This window comes from Symphodus melops (assembly GCF_947650265.1).
Source record: "Symphodus melops genome assembly, chromosome: 8".
NCBI lineage: Eukaryota > Metazoa > Chordata > Actinopteri > Labriformes > Labridae > Symphodus > Symphodus melops.
In genome coordinates this window covers 28,618,957-28,638,956 of record NC_136698.1, presented here as the reverse complement: position 1 = coordinate 28,638,956, position 20,000 = coordinate 28,618,957, and the positions used below count along the sequence as shown (strand labels likewise).

The window sequence follows — 20,000 nt, the reverse complement described above, 5'->3', positions numbered from 1 at the left end:
GCCTCTAGTGGACACTCCCTGAACTGCAGCCAGCCTCTAGTGGACACTCCAGGTACTGCAGGGTGTTGCTCTTTAGCATCAGGAGGTCGTGGTTTTTTTTTACAGACAGAGTGAAAGCAGAAAGAGTGATGCAGACGGGGTAAAGGTCGTGACCTCTGTTACCTCTGTGAGGGGCCTCGGCCGGCGCTCCACACTGAACTCGGTGTGGCAGAGTTCACAGTAGCTGGTGTTGGAAGACGACAGCCACTTCTCCAAGCAGCTCCTGTGCACTGTGCCCAGCGTGCCGGTGCAGTCACACGGGGACAGCAGGACCTCGCTGCTGCCTCCTTCATGGCAGATCCGACATATGGGACCATCACTGAGACACAAACAGGTTCACGTTAGACAACACAGGAGGACAGAGGACAACATGGACACAGTCTTTACTGCTCTGCCTAGAACATCAGTCAGAGACGCAGCTGCTAGAGACCAAAACCAAGACCAAGACCATGACCATGACCATGACCAAGACCATGACCATGATCAAGACCAAGACCATGACCAAGACCAAGACCAAGACCATGACCATGACCATGACCAAGACCATGACCAAGACCAAGACCATGACCATGACCATGACCATGACCAAGACCATGACCATGACCATGACCATGACCATGACCAAGACCAAGACCATGACCAAGACCAAGACCATGACCATGACCAAGACCAAGACCATGACCAAGACCAAGACACATGCATGTGCAGCATTCAGCTTCTACGCTCTGTACATCTGGAACAAACAGGAAGTGCTGCTTCGTGCTTCACGTACAAACAGGAAGCAGAAACAACTGTCAGGTTTTTCAAATTAAAAGTTTGAAAGTGAGGCGTAGGAAGGAGCGTCGTCATGGAGACGTGTTTGGAGGGTAAAATGAGTGAACAGTGAAGTCGTACATTTGTGAGGCGACGGGTTTGAGCACGGAGGAGAGCAGCTGTCCGTCCACGCCGCTGACCTGTGAGACGTAGAGCGCCTGGCAGCCGTCGCTTTTCCACACGCCGGCGCTGCTCGCACAGTCACACAGGGAGCCGGGCAGGTGGCAGCAACCCCCTGTCGTCATGGTTACAGCAGCCAGAGGGTGTAAGAGACGCCGTGTGATGCTCCAACGATTGTCCGCAGGTCAGGAAGGGTTCGATTCTGCAAACAGAGACAGAGAAGTTATCACGCCGTCTTCAGACCTCCAGGTGTGCACGCAGCTGTTCAATTAACCCGCCTCTAGTGGACACTCGAGGAACTGCACTCTAGCATCAGCTTCATTTCCCCCCAACGCGGCGGCGGCGGCCTGAGAGGGGAACGAGCTGGCCCTTTAGAAAGGGGGATTACACAGTGAACCTGGCAACACAGAGTCAAACCTTCAGAAGTCCTGCTGAGTCTGGACCAGGTTTTACCTGAACGCCTCTGAACACCAGACTTAAAGGTCCAATGGTGTCCCTTCATGCAAGCGCGGCTCGCCGGACGCGTGGTCACGTTTCCTCGCTGAGTCAGAGCGGATCCTGACTGACGGCGTGCGGCGTGCAGCAACCTGATAAAGAGCCGTGGCCCCTCTGATGGCTGCTCGCTGAAGATAGGAGGACGTCCTCTTACACAACACGACCGCACCGAGAGGGTCATGTGACAGGAAGTGCTGTGTGAGCGTGCACGCTGTTAAAAGCCACCATGACTCCGTGTGACACACACACACACACACACACACACACACACACACACACACACACACACACACACACACACACACACACACACACACACACACACACACACACACACACACACACACACACACACACACACACACACACACACACACACACACACACACACACACACACACAGAGCTCGGTCCGACTTAAACACACTGATTATAACATGAGGTCCAGTCCCTGACCCAGATACACCGGAGAGTCAACAACAACAACAACAACAACAACAACAACAACAACAACAACAACAACAACAACAACAACAACACACTCCTGTCAGCTGAGTTCAAACATGTTGTTGACGAGCTTCTACCTGACAGACACTGTGGGGGGGCGGACTTTAAAATACCACATCAGCCCGACAGCTGGCACCTGACCCCAACCTGACCCAGGGGGGCCGGATCTTAAGCTTTAGGGGGGCTGGATCTGAAGCTTTAGGGGGTCGGATCTGAAGCTTTAGGGGGGCTGGATCTCAAGCTTTAGGGGGGCTGGATCTGAAGCTTTAGGGGGGCTGGATCTGAAGCTTTAGGGGGTCGGATCTGAAGCTTTAGGGGGGCCGGATCTGAAGCTTTAGGGGGGCTGGATCTTAAGCTTTAGGGGGGCTGGATCTGAAGCTTTAGGGGGTCGGATCTGAAGCTTTAGGGGGGCTGGATCTCAAGCTTTAGGGGGGCTGGATCTGAAGCTTTAGGGGGGCCGGATCTGAAGCTTTAGGGGGGCCGGATCTGAAGCTTTAGGGGGGCTGGATCTCAAGCTTTAGGGGGGCTGGATCTCAAGCTTTAGGGGGGCCGGATCTGAAGCTTTAGGGGGGCCGGATGGGGTCCAGGACCACTGGTTTAGAGAAATTAAAATACAAACTCTGCTGTGAGATGTTAACTTCTACTTCCAAACTAAAATAGATGTTTTTATTTCATGTCTAACTGTCAGTCAGAGTTGAGCTTATTAACAGAGCGTGTCACATGATCTCAGAGCAGGTTAAAGAGCAGGTCAGCTTCAGAGTCACATGATCTCAGAGCAGGTTAAAGAGCAGGTTAGTTTCAGAGTCACATGATCTCAGAGCAGGTTAAAGAGCAGGTTAGCTTCAGAGTCACATGATCTCAGAGCAGGTCAGCTTCAGAGTCACATGATCTCAGAGCAGGTTAGCTTCAGAGTCACATGATCTCAGAGCAGGTTAAAGAGCAGGTCAGCTTCAGAGTCACATGATCTCAGAGCAGGTTAAAGAGCAGGTCAGTTTCAGAGTCACATGATCTCAGAGCAGGTCAGCTTCAGAGTCACATGATCTCAGAGCAGGTCAGCTTCAGAGTCACATGATCTCAGAGCAGGTTAGTTTCAGAGTCACATGATCTCAGAGCAGGTTAGTTTCAGAGTCACATGATCTCAGAGCAGGTTAAAGAGCAGGTTAGTTTCAGAGTCACATGATCTCAGAGCAGGTTAAAGAGCAGGTCAGTTTCAGAGTCACATTAACGTGTTTTGTTTCTCAGGAGTTTCTGACAGCGTGCAGAAAAAGTCCAATGAAAGAGAAATGTTGATGAATTCAGAATCAGCCGACTGTAATAAAGATGTGACCTCCCTGATGAAGCTCACATGGTCTGACATGATGCTGCAGGACTTAAAGGATGAACTCAGGACACTTAAAGGCACATTTCACAAACTATCACCCTTCATGGGTTTCTTGAGCTACCGGCGTTATGACAAGAAATGCGTCCGTGCAAAGCAGTGCCAGCACAGTCTGAAGTCAGTAATAAAGTGAGCTGACCTGTTTGAGTAAAGAGCTCATTTATCATCCTACAACATGATCTCAAAAGCGTTTCAAAACGGAGTGAAGCCAAGGCTGCTCTCGGCTTCCGTAGTCTGAAAACAGCGGGTTGTGCATTAATCGGACCCACAGACAAACTGTGTCTTAAATGATCCCTGTGTTTATATTTTATATTATTCTGACATGTTTGAGACAGAAGAGACCATTTTTATCTGCTACATCGGTGTAGCATGCTAGCTGTCGTTAGCTACACACAGCTGCTAGCAACATGTAAAAAACATTTACTAACCGTCCTGTTCTTCTAGAAGAATCACTGTCTTCATCACTGTCTTCATCTCTGTCTTCATCACTGTCTTCATCACTGTCTTCATCTCTGTCTTCATCACTGTCTTCATCACTGTCTTCATCTCTGTCTTCATCACTGTCTTCATCACTGTCTTCATCACGCCATGTTTCCGTCCACTGTCAGCTGGAACACAATGCAGACAGAGCAGAGCAGAGCAGCTAATGAGCTAGCAGCACACACACACACACACACACACACACACACACACACACACACACACACACACACACACACACACACACACACACACACACACACACACACACACACACACACACACACACACACACAGCTGGTTAAAGGGAGGGGCCTCATCATGAGCATCACAACAAACAGGATCAGACACAAAGAGGATTTTATGATTTATAATGATGAAGCATGAAAAAACAAAAACCGTATTAAATGTTGTTTTTCATTGGACTGGCTGATATTTTTAAGGTTATTAGTGTGATATAGAGATAATAAAGAGCCTCCTCTCTCTACATCAGTCTGTAAAGCTTCATGTAGTTTCCTCTGGAGACCTGATGAACCTGCACAGCTGATCCAACACGTGACCACAGCATCACTTTGACTTCATTTCACATCTTTAACCTGCCGAAGCTGCTAAACAACACAATGACACAGATACTGTCTGTGACGTAGTTATCAGTAGTTATTAAAAATATGTTAATACTTCCAGTTAATCACAAATAAAATGTTCCTTACCAGAGACATTTGAAATCTAACAATGTGCAGTAACCGTTAAGTTTCTATTCCACTTAATGGAACTGTTAAAGGAGCAGTCTGTAACTCCGCCCCCTAGTGTTTAAAATGAGTACTGCAGTCTAAACTCTAATCATCACAGAGAGCTGTCTCCTCCTCTCACACAGGTCAGCATGTGGTGGACACTGTAGCTTCAGTGTTTAGCCAGCTCAGCATGTGGTGGACACTGTAGCTTCAGTGTTTAGCCAGCTCAGCATGTGGTGGACACTGTAGCTTCAGTGTTTAGCCAGCTCTGCATGTGGTGGACACTGTAGCTTCAGTGTTTAGCCAGCTCTGCATGTGGTGGACACTGTAGCTTCAGTGTTTAGCCAGCTCTGCATGTGGTGGACACTGTAGCTTCAGTGTTTAGCCAGCTCTGCATGGGTCTGTAAAGCTTTCTGCGTTCTAACCTCTCTCCATGTTTCATCTCCAACATTGATCCTAGTTTGAGCAGCTTTCTGCTGCTGGAGCTTATTAGAAACATGCAGAGGCTTTTTAGCTCGGGTACAATCACTTCTATCTGAAGCAGTTCCACTGCCCGCTTCCATCGCTGCAACACCTGTTCACCTGATAACTGCTCTCATATCTGGCAAACCCAGGGGCGTCCAAAACGGCCTTCAAAGCCCCGCCTACCTTCTCTGGTCCAATCAGATCCAGAGCATTCAGGAGCAGAATCTAAAGTTAGAAGGAGGACATACTGGCTGCTGCATTGTTGTCAGAGAAGCTTCAACACAGCAGGTTTCCTTCATGATCACACAGGAAGAGAGCAGCTCTCTGATTGGTCCTTTAAGTTACACAGCTCTCTGATTGGTCCTTCAATGTAGCTGGAGTCTCTGATGGTTCAATAAAGAGCGTCTCAGAATGATTACAAACGTCTTTATCTTTTTCCCTTTAACAGATTTCACATTCAAACAGCAAAGGTTGTTTCAGACATGACTTACATCAGTGACTCCAAACAGAAGTCCAGTTTTTTAATCTTTTGATTTGAAATAATCAGACACAAGCGCAGAGTGAAAGGAGCGAACAGCTCCATCCAGACGGTTACTAGAAGGTCACACAGTTTAAAAATCACATCATGTTTAAAACATGTAAACAGCCCTGATCAGTGATGACATGCAACACGCTTCAGTGTCCTGTGGTCTCACACACACACACACACACACACACACACACACACACACACACACACACACACACACACACACACACACACACACACACACACACACACACACACACACACACACACACACACACACACACACACACACACACACACGTCGGGACAGAAAGTTTGAGTGAAGCTGAAGAAGAGACGCTCTGATCCCTCGCCGTCCCTGCAGGAGGGGCGGGGTCACAGGGATCCGTCCCTCTCCTCACAGCGGGCCCTTCAGTGTGCTCGGGTCCTCTGCACGCCAGAGGGACACAAACGAAGAAGAAGAAGAGCGGGAGGAATGTCAGAGTCTGAGGCGTCAGGACCCGTGAAGGAGAGGACAGCCGGTCAAACAGGAAGTGGAAGGGTCACAGGCTCTGGCAGCACGGCAGTTTGCCCTTCTGGCCGTCCGAGGTCGGCGGGAGGCTGATGTCCACCACGTTGTTTCCTGGAGACTCGTCGTGTCCAGATCGGTCCGATATTTGTTTCTGAGAGACGATACGGTAGATTTCTAGGAGAGAGGAGAGAAGACGTGAGTGCTCAGAGTTCACGGGAAGGTTGACAGTCAGCGGCGTGCTCCACACTTTACCTGTGAGGATGGTTTTGAACGCCTCTTCCACGTTAGTGGAGTCCAACGCCGAGGTCTCGATGAACGACAGCGTGTTCTTCTCTAGGGGCGAGACAGAGAGGACACCAAACGGATGAGTCTGACACGCTCACATTATTCATCTGGATTCAGTCTGAACACTTTGTAGGATTGAAGTTGGCCCCGCCCCCGAGACTGATCCACACACAGACGCACGCCAGGCCTCACTGATTCATCCAATGGAATTAAAGGAGATCCTTCTGAGATTACCCAGAGTGCTTTAAATGGCGTTCTGTGTCCTACGTGACAACACATGACCCTTCACCTGCGAAGGCTCGAGCCTCGTCGGTGGGCACGGCCCTGAGGTGGCGAAGGTCGCTCTTGTTTCCAACCAGCATGATGACGATGTTGTTGTCAGCGTGGTCCCTGAGCTCCTTCAGCCAGCGCTCCATGTTCTCATAGGTCAGGTGTTTGGCGATGTCGTACACGAGGAGAGCGCCGACCGCACCGCGGTAATACCTGCAGGAAAAACAAAAACAAGACTTATGGCTCAGCGGGAGACTCTCCCCGTGTGAAGGGGGCGGAGTCAAGACAGGAAGTCAAGAGAACCACGTGGAAGAGGAGGACGAAGCAAAGTGACGGTGCAGCGATCACAGGTGAACAAAGGTCACAAGCCCCTCCCACAATATCCTGCTGCCTCCTCTCAGGCAGCTCCCTCTGACTCTCTGCAGGAGGAACAGCAGGAGGAGGAACAGCAGGAGGAGGAACAGCAGGAGGAGAAACAGCAGGAGGAGGAACAGCAGGAGGAGGAACAGCCGGATGAGAAACAGCAGGAGGAGAAACAGTAGGAGGAGAAACAGTAGGAGGAACAGCAGGAGGAACAGGAGGAGGAGGAACAGGAGGAGGAGAAACAGCAGGAGGAGGAACAGCAGGAGGAGGAACAGCAGGAGGAGGAACAGCAGGAGGAACAGCAGGAGGAACAGGAGGAGGAACAGGAGGAGGAGGAACAGGAGGAGGAGAAACAGCAGGAGGAGGAACAGCAGGAGGAGGAACAGCAGGAGGAACAGGAGGAGGAGAAACAGCAGGAGGAGGAACAGCAGGAGGAGACACAGCAGGAGGAGGAACAGCAGGAGGAGGAACAGCAGGAGGAGAAACAGGAGGAGGAGAAACAGCAGGAGGAGGAACAGCAGGAGGAGAAACAGCAGGAGGAGAAACAGGAGGAGGAGAAACAGCAGGAGGAGGAACAGCAGGAGGAGGAACAGCAGGAGGAGGAACAGCAGGAGGAGAAACAGCAGGAGGAGGAACAGCAGGAGGAACAGGAGGAGGAGAAACAGCAGGAGGAGGAACAGCAGGAGGAGACACAGCAGGAGGAGGAACAGCAGGAGGAGGAACAGCAGGAGGAGAAACAGGAGGAGGAGAAACAGCAGGAGGAGGAACAGCAGGAGGAGAAACAGCAGGAGGAGGAACAGCAGGAGGAGAAACAGCAGGAGGAGAAACAGGAGGAGGAGAAACAGCAGGAGGAGGAACAGCAGGAGGAGGAACAGCCGGATGAGAAACAGCAGGAGGAGAAACAGTAGGAGGAGAAACAGTAGGAGGAACAGCAGGAGGAACAGGAGGAGGAGGAACAGGAGGAGGAGAAACAGCAGGAGGAGGAACAGCAGGAGGAGGAACAGCAGGAGGAGGAACAGCAGGAGGAACAGCAGGAGGAACAGGAGGAGGAACAGGAGGAGGAGGAACAGGAGGAGGAGAAACAGCAGGAGGAGGAACAGCAGGAGGAGGAACAGCAGGAGGAACAGGAGGAGGAGAAACAGCAGGAGGAGGAACAGCAGGAGGAGACACAGCAGGAGGAGGAACAGCAGGAGGAGGAACAGCAGGAGGAGAAACAGGAGGAGGAGAAACAGCAGGAGGAGGAACAGCAGGAGGAGAAACAGCAGGAGGAGAAACAGGAGGAGGAGAAACAGCAGGAGGAGGAACAGCAGGAGGAGGAACAGCAGGAGGAGGAACAGCAGGAGGAGAAACAGCAGGAGGAGGAACAGCAGGAGGAACAGGAGGAGGAGAAACAGCAGGAGGAGGAACAGCAGGAGGAGACACAGCAGGAGGAGGAACAGCAGGAGGAGGAACAGCAGGAGGAGAAACAGGAGGAGGAGAAACAGCAGGAGGAGGAACAGCAGGAGGAGAAACAGCAGGAGGAGGAACAGCAGGAGGAGAAACAGCAGGAGGAGAAACAGGAGGAGGAGAAACAGCAGGAGGAGGAACAGCAGGAGGAGAAACAGCAGGAGGAGAAACAGGAGGAGGAGAAACAGCAGGAGGAGGAACAGCAGGAGGAGAAACAGGAGGAGGAGAAACAGCAGGAGGAGGAACAGCAGGAGGAGGAACAGCAGGAGGAGAAACAGCAGGAGGAGAAACAGCAGGAGGAGACACAGCAGGAGGAGGAACAGCAGGAGGAGGAACAGCAGGAGGAGGAACAGCAGGAGGAGGAACAGCAGGAGAAACAGCAGGAGGAGAAACAGGAGGAGGAGGAACAGCAGGAGGAGGAACAGCAGGAGGAGAAACAGTAGGAGGAGGAACAGCAGGAGGAGGAACAGCAGGAGGAGAAACAGTAGGAGGAGGAACAGCAGGAGGAGGAACAGCAGGAGGAGGAACAGCAGGAGGAGAAACAGGAGGAGGAGGAACAGCAGGAGGAGAAACAGGAGGAGGAACAGCAGGAGGAGGAACAGCAGGAGGAGGAACAGCAGGAGGAGAAACAGGAGGAGGAACAGCAGGAGGAGGAACAGCAGGAGGAGGAACAGGAGGAGGAGGAACAGGAGGAGGAGGAACAGGAGGAGGAGAAACAGCAGGAGGAGGAACAGCAGGAGGAGAAACAGGAGGAGGAGGAACAGCAGGAGGAGGAACAGCAGGAGGAGAAACAGGAGGAGGAGGAACAGCAGGAGGAGAAACAGCAGGAGGAGGAACAGCAGGAGGAGGAACAGGAGGAGGAGAAACAGGAGGAGGAACAGCAGGAGGAGGAACAGCAGGAGGAGGAACAGCAGGAGGAGAAACAGGAGGAGGAACAGCAGGAGGAGGAACAGCAGGAGGAGGAACAGGAGGAGGAGGAACAGGAGGAGGAGGAACAGGAGGAGGAGAAACAGCAGGAGGAGGAACAGCAGGAGGAGAAACAGGAGGAGGAGGAACAGCAGGAGGAGGAACAGCAGGAGGAGAAACAGGAGGAGGAGGAACAGCAGGAGGAGGAACAGCAGGAGGAGGAACAGGAGGAGGAACAGCAGGAGGTCAGTGCATGTTGAACAGAGGCCGGAGCACAGAGCGTGTACGTCATGCTGCTTCATGTATGTAGTTCTGAACATGCGTGTACTTCTCCCTGCACGCCTCAGTGGCGTGTCATGTGACCTGTCATGTGACCTGTCATGTGACCTGCGGCCGGGCTGGAAGGTGCACAGTCCATACTCACGCTGAGGTGATGGCTCTGTAGCGCTCCTGTCCCGCCGTGTCCCAGATCTGAGCCTTGATGGTCTTGCCGTCCACCTGGATGCTGCGGGTGGCGAACTCCACCCCGATGGTGCTCTTGCTCTCCAGGTTGAACTCGTTCCGTGTGAAGCGGGACAGCAGGTTACTCTTCCCCACTCCCGAGTCTCCGATCAGAACCACTGCAACCACAACAACAACAACAACAACAACAACAAGGGTGATTGGACGCATGGGTATCGACACGTCGGCCAATCATGAGGCAGGACGTGAAGTCACCTGTTGGACTAACTACGACTTGTTTCCGTTCTGTAACACGAGTGAAACTGTTGCATTGTGGGAGTCCAATGCTGCATTCAGGTGCTCCTCTGACTCCACGCGTGTTTTTAGTCCAAGCGTGGAAGAAGTGCGACCGTCTCCGTCACCAGCTCTATTTAAGCTAAACGCTCATGTCCGAGGTCGGATTCAAACCCGCGCCCACTGCGGAGAGGACGAGACAACCGTCTCCAGACACAGGGCCAAACATTTCATTACGTTTATTTAAGACGCTTTCAGTCTCCATGTTTCCACCTGTGGACCCAAATACATTTAATCTAAATTATTATTATTAATTTAGTTTGATTTTTTATTTACTTATACATTTTATTTATTATTTATTTCGTGTGGAGACCAGCAGGTGTGGTTCAGGTATGATTATATATTTGATGTTTTATATGTTTAGTTTGTATAAAGTCTCATTTATTGTTCAAACTCTCCTAGATAATGAAGGAAAACTACGGAGGCCCAGAAGTCTCAAAAAGTAACAAACTTATAAAGAGGACAGCGGAAGTCTTCTCAGGTGAGGACAGGTAGAAACCACTCACTGTTACGTCACCGGTGTTAGCTTCATGCTATCAGACACCTGCACAGGTGTGTTTAAGGTGACGTATTAAGGTGATTAACGTCACGACAGTCAACAGCTGCCATGTTATCGTTAGCCACTTAGCTCCCGGATGCTAACCTTAGCATTAGCTGGCTTAGGTGATTTCCTACATACAACTTTAACAAAGGACATGACGTCATCAGTTCACCTGTAAAAAGAAGTTACCTTTGAATAAATAGTCGTATTCATCTTCCCGGGTCCCCATGGCACAAACTTTCAGGAACTTTCCACAAACATCAACAAGAAGAAGAAGAAGAAACCTTCACACACCGGCAGCTAGCAGGCCCCGCCCTCCAGCACGTGAGCTCTGGAACATCGCTTTCCACCAATCGGAAATGTTCTCCCACTGAGTGATCAATACATCAACCAATCTGCTTACAGCTTGGATGTTGCGGACCAATCACCGTTCAGAGAAGAGAACACGGGCTTTAAGAGCCTTTGTTCTCCAAAGAGAGAGAGAGAGAGAGAGAGAGAGAGAGAGAGAGAGAGAGAGAGAGAGAGAGAGAGAGAGAGAGACGCCCTTCACTCTTCCTGTTATCCTGTTATGTGTGTACACACACACACACACACACACACACACACACACACACACACACACACACACACACACACACACACACACACACACACACACACACACACACACACACACACACACACACACACACACACACACACACACACACACACACACACACACACACACACACACTTTCATAAAAACAAACTTTGATCTGATCCAGTCACTTTGATCTTTTCTCTAAACTTGTCTGTTAACAACAGATGTGATCAATAAAGTTTGAAAAAACAACGCCATATATTTGTAGTTATAAGCACGTAGTAATAACAGTAACAGTAAACAGTGATTAGTGCAATAGTAACACATGTTATTAGACATGTGAAGGGAGAGGCTCAGTGTGATAATAATATATGCAGAGCCTTGTCTTCATCATTCCCTCAACAACAGGAAGCCTGAAGGGACAAAATAGCATGAGATTAATCAAGACCAAAAATAAACATGTCAGACCTTAATCATGCTTTATAAGAGCTGTTAAACTTCAGCCTCTATAATCACTATTCTCAGTTTTCCCCACACAGACGCTAACCTTACACACTGTAAATATTAACCCCTTCATGCCACCAGGTTCCTCTGGCTCCGTCAGTCCTCTGCAGCAAAAACACAAGACTTCTGTTTCTACACCATGCTGGAGCATCGATTTACAGAAACAACATGAAAACATCTGGTTTACTGACCTCATGACCTCATGACCTTATGACCTCATGACCTTATGTGTTTCTAAGGTGACTCAAATCTGTAACTGTCCCGGGAACTCTTTGTCTCTGCGTTACAGCTCAGCTGCTCTGTGAGTCCCCCGTGTGTCCCTGCAGGGGGCGCTGGAGTCCCTCGTGTGTCCCTGCAGGGGGCACTGGAGTCCCTCGTGTGTCCCTGCAGGGGGCGCTGGAGTCCCCCGTGTCCCTGTAGGGGGCACTGGAGTCTCCCGTGTGTTCCTGCAGGGGGCGCTGGAGTCCCCCGTGTCCCTGTAGGGGGCGCTGGAGTCCCTCGTGTGTCCCTGCAGGGGGCGCTGGAGTCTCCCGTGTGTTCCTGCAGGGGGCGCTGGAGTCCCCCGTGTCCCTGCAGGGGGCGCTGGAGTCCCTCGTGTGTCCCTGCAGGGGGCGCTGGAGTCCCCGTGTGTTCCTGCAGGGGGCGTGTATGTGACTCCCTGTGTTTCTGCCGCCAGCCTCTAGTGGACACTACAGGAACTGCAGGATTTTACACCTTAGCATTGACTTGATGTTTGAACAGCAGAGGTTGCTGCTTCAGATCAAACACTGGATGTTTTCATAAGGAATAAATATGATGACATCACTTCCATGGACAACAATTCATAGAACTGCTTTATTTTGGATCCATTCTGATTGAGTCCAAACACACACACACACACAGCCATCTATTTATCCTCAGGTATAAATAGATGAATTTACACAGATATACATAAATACACATTTCTGATATGCATATTCATTTTGAAATCATGCTATGTCTCTGGAAAGGACTCTCCCTATTGGACGAGGGCACACAGCAATTTGAAAACACATACACGACACAGCTGGAAGGTTCCCTCCTGATTTGCATTGTACAGTAAAACCATCGAGAAGACGCCGTGGAGAACAGAGATAAACAGCAGCTGCTTCAACACACACAGGAATGTGCTCGCCAATCATGTTGATCGTTTTCTCGCCCAGCAGCAAAAATAAAACCAAATAAAAATAATATTCTCCAATCCAAATGGAAAATATATTTGTATATCTTTATATATGTATTTATAGTTTGTATGTACACGTCCTCAGGAGCACGACGATGTGACGGTGAATACAACACGCGTGAACATGAAATCAATCCGTAGGCCTCCGTGTAACACGTCTCCATAAGGCATCAACAACCAACTGAAAAGCTTGACTGTACAAAATATTGCTGCTCTCGTCTCCATTGGATGAACGAGCTGATGACCGGCCAATCAGAATGATCTCTACATTAACGCTGCGGCGTCCCGTTAAGTACAAACACACATTAAAAACATCCCGCCTGAAGGAGAGAGGTCATCAGAGGTCAGCCACAGAGAGACGACAGGAAACACTACGACGACTGTGATCCACTTCACCATCACACACACACACACACACGCACACACACACACACACACAAGGTCATCATCGTAACAGAGACGCCGCTGGAAGGTCGGCCTATGAGAGCAGAAGATGACGTGACGTTTATTTGGCGTCATCACGTGTTCGTCTTCAGGGCCCGATCAGAGCAAACATTCAACTGATTACAAACTGCTGTCTGCCGTGTCCACACACACACACACACACACACACACACACACACACACACACACACACACACACACACACACACACACACACACACACACACACACACACACACACACACACACACACACACACACACACACACACACACACAGATGGTCAGTCAGGAGGGGAGGAGCCGATAATACGAAAGTTATGAATCATGAGCAGCGAGCCCAGTGATGTGACTGTTACCATGACGACCGCCAGCGTCTGCGCCGCTTCTGTTTGAAAGCCAAAGCTGTAAGCGTGCTTTATTTCCTCGAGCGATGGTGTGATCGATGATATCCTGTCTCCTTCAAAATAAAATACAGAGCTTAAAGACAGTCAGCAGCTGTCTCCTTCAAAATAAAATACAGAGCTTAAAGACAGTCAGCAACTGTCTCCTTCAAAATAAAATACAGAGCTTAAAGACAGAGTAAGCAGCTGTCTCCTTCAAAATAAAATACAGAGCTTAAAGACAGTCAGCAACTGTCTCCTTCAAAATAAAATACAGAGCTTAAAGACAGAGTCAGCAACGGTGTCCTTCAAAATAAAATACAGAGCTTAAAGACAGTCAGCAGCTATCTCCTTCAAAATAAAATACAGAGCTTAAAGACAGTCAGCAGCTGTCTCCTTCAAAATAAACCACAGAGCTTAAAGACAGAGTCAGCAGCTGTCTCCTTCAAAATAAAATACCAAGCTTAAAGACAGAGTCAGCAGCTGTCTCCTCAAGCAGTGTTCTCCCCAAAGTGAAGCTCCTTGTCCCTTCAAAATAAAACTCAGTCGTCTCCTCGAGTGAAGCTGTTCCATCGTCCCTTCAAAATAAAACTCAGTCTTCTCCTAAAGTGAAGCTCCTTGTCCCTTCAAAATAAAACTCAGTCGTCTCCTCGAGTGAAGCTGTTCCATCGTCCCTTCAAAATAAAACTCAGTCTTCTCCTAAAGTGAAGCTCCTTGTCCCTTCAAAATAAAACTCAGTCTCCTAGACTGAAGCTGCTCCATTGTCCCTTCAAAATAAAAGTCAGTCGTCTCCTAGACTGAAGCTGCTCCATTGTCCCTTCAAAATAAAACTCAGTCTTCTCCTAAAGTGAAGCTGCTCTTTGTCCCTTCAAAATAAAACCCAGTCTTCTCCTAAAGTGAAGCTGCTTGTCCCTTCAAAATAAAACTCAGTCTCCTCCTAAAGTGAAGCTGCTCCATCGCCCCTTCAAAATAAAACTCAGTCTTCTCCTAAAGCTGCTCCACTGTCCCTTCAAAATAAAACTCAGTCTCCTCCTAAAGTGAAGCTGCTCCACTGTCCCTTCAAAATAAAACTCAGTCTCCTCCTAAAGTGAAGCTGCTCCACTGTCCCTTCAAAATAAAACTCAGTCTCCTCCTAAAGTGAAGCTGCTCCACTGTCCCTTCAAAATAAAACTCAGTCTTCTCCTAAAGTGAAGCTGCTCTTTGTCCCTTCAAAATAAAACTCAGTCTCCTCCTAAAGTGAAGCTTTGTCCCTTCTGGGCCTCCGTACATGTGTGACTGTGTCTGCAGAGACTCTGTCCTCTGACTGGATTTGACTCTTCTGATTTGTTCTGGTCGACTCGGGACGTTTGTGGGCGGAGCTGGTGTGTTTCCTCCAGCCAATGAGAGTGCAGCAGGTGAGTTTAGGATACAGCTCAGTGATTGGAGGAGATTCAAAGCGGTGAATCTGACGGACGTGGACGTAGAAAATCTAATGAGAGTGAGGAGAAACAGCGAGAGGAGAAAGCTGCTTCTAAAAGGACCCGTTTCCTGCTGACTCCACCTTTAACTCGTGGCGTGAAAAACATTTCTTTGGAAGCAAAATAAAAACATCAAAAGCTTTTAAAGTGAAAAAACAAACGCTGAATAAAAAACAGAATTGTGTCATAAAAAACACGAGTGAATATAAATAAGATCTGCTGGGATGGAAACACAAACAGGAAACCGCTCCAACACGCTCTCTGCCCACACGCTCCGGCGTGCTGCAGGAGCGTGTGGGCAGGCGTGTGGACTCGAGCGGGTTAAAGGGGCGGAGTCTGTATGTTTCATCATGTTGTCAGAAAGCATCAAATGGGAGTCCACGCAGAGATGCGTCACACGCCGTGGAGCATCACGACCACCAGGTGACGTCAGCTGAAGGTGATGAAAGCTGAAAACCTCAAAGGGGGCGGGTCTTCCAGGTCCTGTAAGCTACCCGGGTCATTAATGTAACAAAGACTGCACTACTGACGGTCACACAGACACCATGAAATAAACTGATAGTTCTTCTGAGAGGGAGAAAGGCAGGGATGGTTGTGACATCATCACGGTCACGTCATGTTCTCTCCTCTCTGGTCGTTAAGCCCCTCCCCCCCCCCGTGTTCAGTTTCTGCACGCATGTTTAAATCCTGGTCCAGACAGAGATCCTGCCGCTGAGCTCCGGACCCCGACCCTCCCTCGCCGCGTTGACCCGTCTCTGCCAGCGGACGAGGTTTACTGCTGGAGACACAAAGAGAGAGAGTCAGCGTTAGGGGCGAGCGGAAACATCTGGACTTCATGAATGCTTCCCTAACCCTTGAGCAGCACGCAGCCGAGCAGCTGGTTTTTATTCTTGTTGGATCTGAGCAGGCGTCATGTCACCACCTGGTGGACGCCACGGAGGCGGCTCCTGGAGTCCTGATTGGTGCAGGTGTGTTTCACCTCGGGGCACGCCGGCTCTCACGGCGCCCTGCAGGTGACTGTAGCTCGAGCTCGTCAGCTAACACGATGTGCTCGTTTGAACAGTATAACCACGACTAAGGTGACGTTTAAGAGCAACAGGGAGTGTTTGCAATGCATTCTGGGATGGGTAGTTCCTTGTTCTGTCTTTTAACGCTGTTTTTGCGCCAAATCAAATCAGAGTATTGGGGTAGCCGGTTGTCATGGTAACGGGCTTCAATCTCTGCGTATAAAACGTAGGAGGAACAAGAGACGCCTGGTTAAAGTTCTCATCTGGCTCCATGGAGTCAGCAGCGTAAACCACAGGAAGTAAACCTCGTATGGACCTGGAGAACTCTGCCACCTGGGCGTTCGGACGTGTGGGGATTGGACGATGCACCGGCGTGATGCGTTCATGTTGGTAGACACACGATGGTTGGCCGTGGACTAAATGGTCATGTGACCATTTCCACGCCTTGTTTGTTGTCATGAGAAATGAATGGGATGTGAAGCAAGCGTTCTCCTGATGCTGGAGCTTCTCGCTCACACAGATCCAAATACAGCTCATTGTTTTAGGAATTTTCCTTCCCTTAAGATTTTCGGCTGATGCTTCTCACTTACTGTCTCTCCTTCCCAATCCCCATCTGGCAGGGCCTTAGACTCTGAGCCATAGTGTAGCGGAGAGTACACCCAGGTCCTGTCCTCTGGAGGCTGTTTTTACACACCCACCACAGCAGAGGGGGACAGAGGAAAGGCCAGAGGCACAGAGACAAGCAGCAGGCAGGCAGGAGAACCACACACAGGAGAAGAAAAGACAAGACAGGAAATGAAAAATTAGGGATGCATATAGGAGGAAATGTTGCTGAGAGACATTGGAAAGTCGTGAATCAAAAAAGTGTCAAAATGTTCAAAGTGTCAAAAAGGATGTGTGAATCCTTTTAGTGTTAGAAAACTGGAACACAGAGATGAGTTCAGCTCGCCTCCGTCTGTAGAGCCGCCAGAGACAGAGTGTGCAAAGCAAGGGATGAGATGCTGCGTCAGCCAAAACAAGGGGGGGGGGGGAGGGGGGGGGGGGCATCCTCAGAGGAAGAACACAAGGAAGGCAACACACACACACACACACACACACACACTTCACTACAGAGAGAAGCCTCCAGCTCATGTCTGATCTACTCTAACCAGCTCTATAAAACACTTACAGGCCGACTGGACTCACACGTCCTCCTCTCCGGGGACGGAGAGACCACCCAGGTCCTCCCGTCAGGAAACTGACCACAGGAGGCGTGTGCAGCAAACACACAGAGACGAGACAGGTGTGAGGACAGCAGAGAGACACACACACAGAGACACACACAGAGACACACACACACAGAGACACACACACACACACACAGAGACACACAGACACACACACACACACAGAGACACACACACAGACACACACACACACACAGAGACACACACACACACACACACACAGAGACACACAGATGTGACAGGTGTGAGTCCAGCAGAGGGCGACATGATGGACAGAGAGAGACATGCTGAGGTGAAAATGAAAACAGCACACACACACACACACACACACACACACACACACACAGACAGACAGACAGACAGACAGACAGACAGACAGACAGACAGACAGACAGACAGACAGACAGACAGACAGACAGACAGACACACACACACACACACACTCACAGTGAGCTGTGGACATTCGTTAATGGAGAGATGTCAGAGTGGGGCTGCTACATGGTGAGTGCACCAAGGCTTGCTCAAGGGCACCTGGGCAGTCATCAGGATGTGAACAAATCCTGCAGTGCAGACGTGTGTGTGTGATGTAACGCTGCATCACTTCAGGATCCTAACCACTGAGGGCGGCGTCTCCCCCTGCAGGAGGCGGGGCACATGAGCAGGCTGTAACCTGTAAGGGCTCTAGTGCTGCGTTCCACGCTGTTTGAGTCCTGACACAAACACACAAGTACACACTGCATCACGCCGTGGTTACAGGACCACTTTGAAAATATGCTTGTTTACTTTGTTGATGATTGACTCACAGTCATGTCTCAACGCTAAATATCAAAGGACCAATCAGAGAGCTGCTCTCTTCCTGTGTGATCAATCAGCCAATCAGAGAGCTGCTCTCTTCCTCTGTGATCAATCAGCCAATCAGAGAGCTGCTCTCTTCCTGTGTGATCAATCAGCCAATCAGAGAGCTGCTCTCTTCCTGTGTGATCATGAAGGAAACCTGCTGTGTTGAAGCTTCTCTGACAACAAAGCAGCAGCCAGTATGTCCTCCTTCTAACTTTAGATTCTGCTCCTGAACGCTCTGGATCTGATTGGACCAGAGAAGGTAGGCGGGGCTTTGAAGGCCGTTTTGGACGCCCCTGGGTTTGCCAGATATGAGAGCAGTTATCAGGTGAACAGGTGTTGCAGCGATGGAAGCGGGCAGTGGAACTGCTTCAGATAGAAGTGATTGTACCCGAGCTAAAAAGCCTCTGCATGTTTCTAATAAGCTCCAGCAGCAGAAAGCTGCTCAAACTAGGATCAATGTTGGAGATGAAACATGGAGAGAGGTTAGAACGCAGAAAGCTTTACAGACCCATACAGAGCTGGCTAAACACTGAAGCTACAGTGTCCACCACATGCAGAGCTGGCTAAACACTGAAGCTACAGTGTCTCTACATGCAGAGCTGGCTAAACACTGAAGCTACAGTGTCCACCAGATGCAGAGCTGGCTAAACACTGAAGCTACAGTGTCCACCACATACAGAGCTGGCTAAACACTGAAGCTACAGTGTCCACCACATGCAGAGCTGGCTAAACACTGAAGCTACAGTGTCCACCACATGCAGAGCTGGCTAAACACTGAAGCTACAGTGTCCACCACATGCAGAGCTGGCTAAACACTGAAGCTACAGTGTCCACCACATGCTGAGCTGGCTAAACACTGAAGCTACAGTGTCCACCACATGCAGAGCTGGCTAATCACTGAAGCTACAGTGTCTCTACATGCAGAGCTGGCTAAACACTGAAGCTACAGTGTCTCTACATGCAGAGCTGGCTAAACACTGAAGCTACAGTGTCCACCACATGCAGAGCTGGATAAACACTGAAGCTACAGTGTCCACCACATGCAGAGCTGGCTAAACACTGAAGCTACAGTGTCCACCACATGCTGACCTGTGTGAGAGGAGGGGGGGAGACAGCTCTCTGTGAGGATTAGAGTTTAGACTGCAGTACCTGTTTTAAACACTAGGGGGCGGAGCTACAGACTGCTCCTTTAATATAGTTTGTATTAATATTTGTTCTGTATCAGTCGACGGTCCAGAAAAAAGTTATGAAATGTTAAATTAATAAACAAAAACATGAAACCAACTGTGAAAGGAAGCAAACACTCCTTCAGAGTGAAAACACGGCACACGCCTGTTTCCATACCAGCCTCAGGTGCTACTCCCTCACTGCCGTCCTCGCTCGCCCTTTCTGTGGGAGAGCATCACACCGTGAAGAGCTGCATCTCATGACTTCGTTGTCCAAACACTGAAGAGGAGTTACTGTCTACTCAAACAGCAGAGACATGATGTCTGAGCTGCTCTGACCTCTGACCTTTGACCTTTGACCTCACACAAATATATCAAACTAAACTCTGAACGAGGCTTTACTCACAAAGTAGATATCTGTGATTGGCACGTCGTCTTCATCGTCCACTGAAGCCTGGCTGGTGCATCCTGAGCCCGACACCTGGCTGGCCCTGTCTGCCTCCACCACCATTTTGGG

At 49.8% G+C, this 20,000-nt stretch overlaps 2 protein-coding genes and 1 long non-coding RNA gene across 3 annotated transcripts in view; all 3 read right to left on the bottom strand.

The window, feature by feature from the left end:
• Window positions 1-3,908, bottom strand: part of marchf2 (membrane-associated ring finger (C3HC4) 2) — a 7,156-nt gene extending 3,248 nt beyond the window's left edge. Inside the window, exons 1-3 of the mRNA XM_079349766.1 lie at window positions 3,780-3,908; window positions 934-1,174; window positions 163-358 (exon numbers count right to left, since the gene is read on the bottom strand). Of these exons, the coding sequence (XP_079205892.1) occupies window positions 163-358; window positions 934-1,097 (360 nt within the window). The 5' untranslated portion in view covers window positions 1,098-1,174; window positions 3,780-3,908. The remainder of the gene's footprint in view (window positions 1-162; window positions 359-933; window positions 1,175-3,779) is intronic.
• Window positions 3,909-5,439: 1,531 nt separating this feature from the next.
• LOC306827743 (ras-related protein Rab-11B-like) lies at window positions 5,440-11,036 on the bottom strand. Its single transcript, XM_079349770.1, has 5 exons — window positions 10,863-11,036; window positions 9,762-9,957; window positions 6,642-6,835; window positions 6,320-6,400; window positions 5,440-6,241 (listed from the first exon to the last, which is right to left on the bottom strand). The coding sequence occupies exons 1-5, from the start codon at window positions 10,900-10,902 to the stop codon at window positions 6,099-6,101; spliced, it is 654 nt and encodes a 217-aa protein (XP_079205896.1). The 5' UTR covers window positions 10,903-11,036; the 3' UTR covers window positions 5,440-6,098.
• A 4,530-nt stretch (window positions 11,037-15,566) lies between these two features.
• Window positions 15,567-20,000, bottom strand: part of LOC306827748 — a 4,584-nt gene continuing 150 nt past the window's right edge. Inside the window, exons 1-3 of the long non-coding RNA XR_013779666.1 lie at window positions 19,890-20,000; window positions 16,842-16,931; window positions 15,567-16,022 (exon numbers count right to left, since the gene is read on the bottom strand). The exon at window positions 19,890-20,000 is cut by the window's right edge and continues 150 nt beyond it. This is a non-coding gene — a long non-coding RNA (uncharacterized lncRNA). The remainder of the gene's footprint in view (window positions 16,023-16,841; window positions 16,932-19,889) is intronic.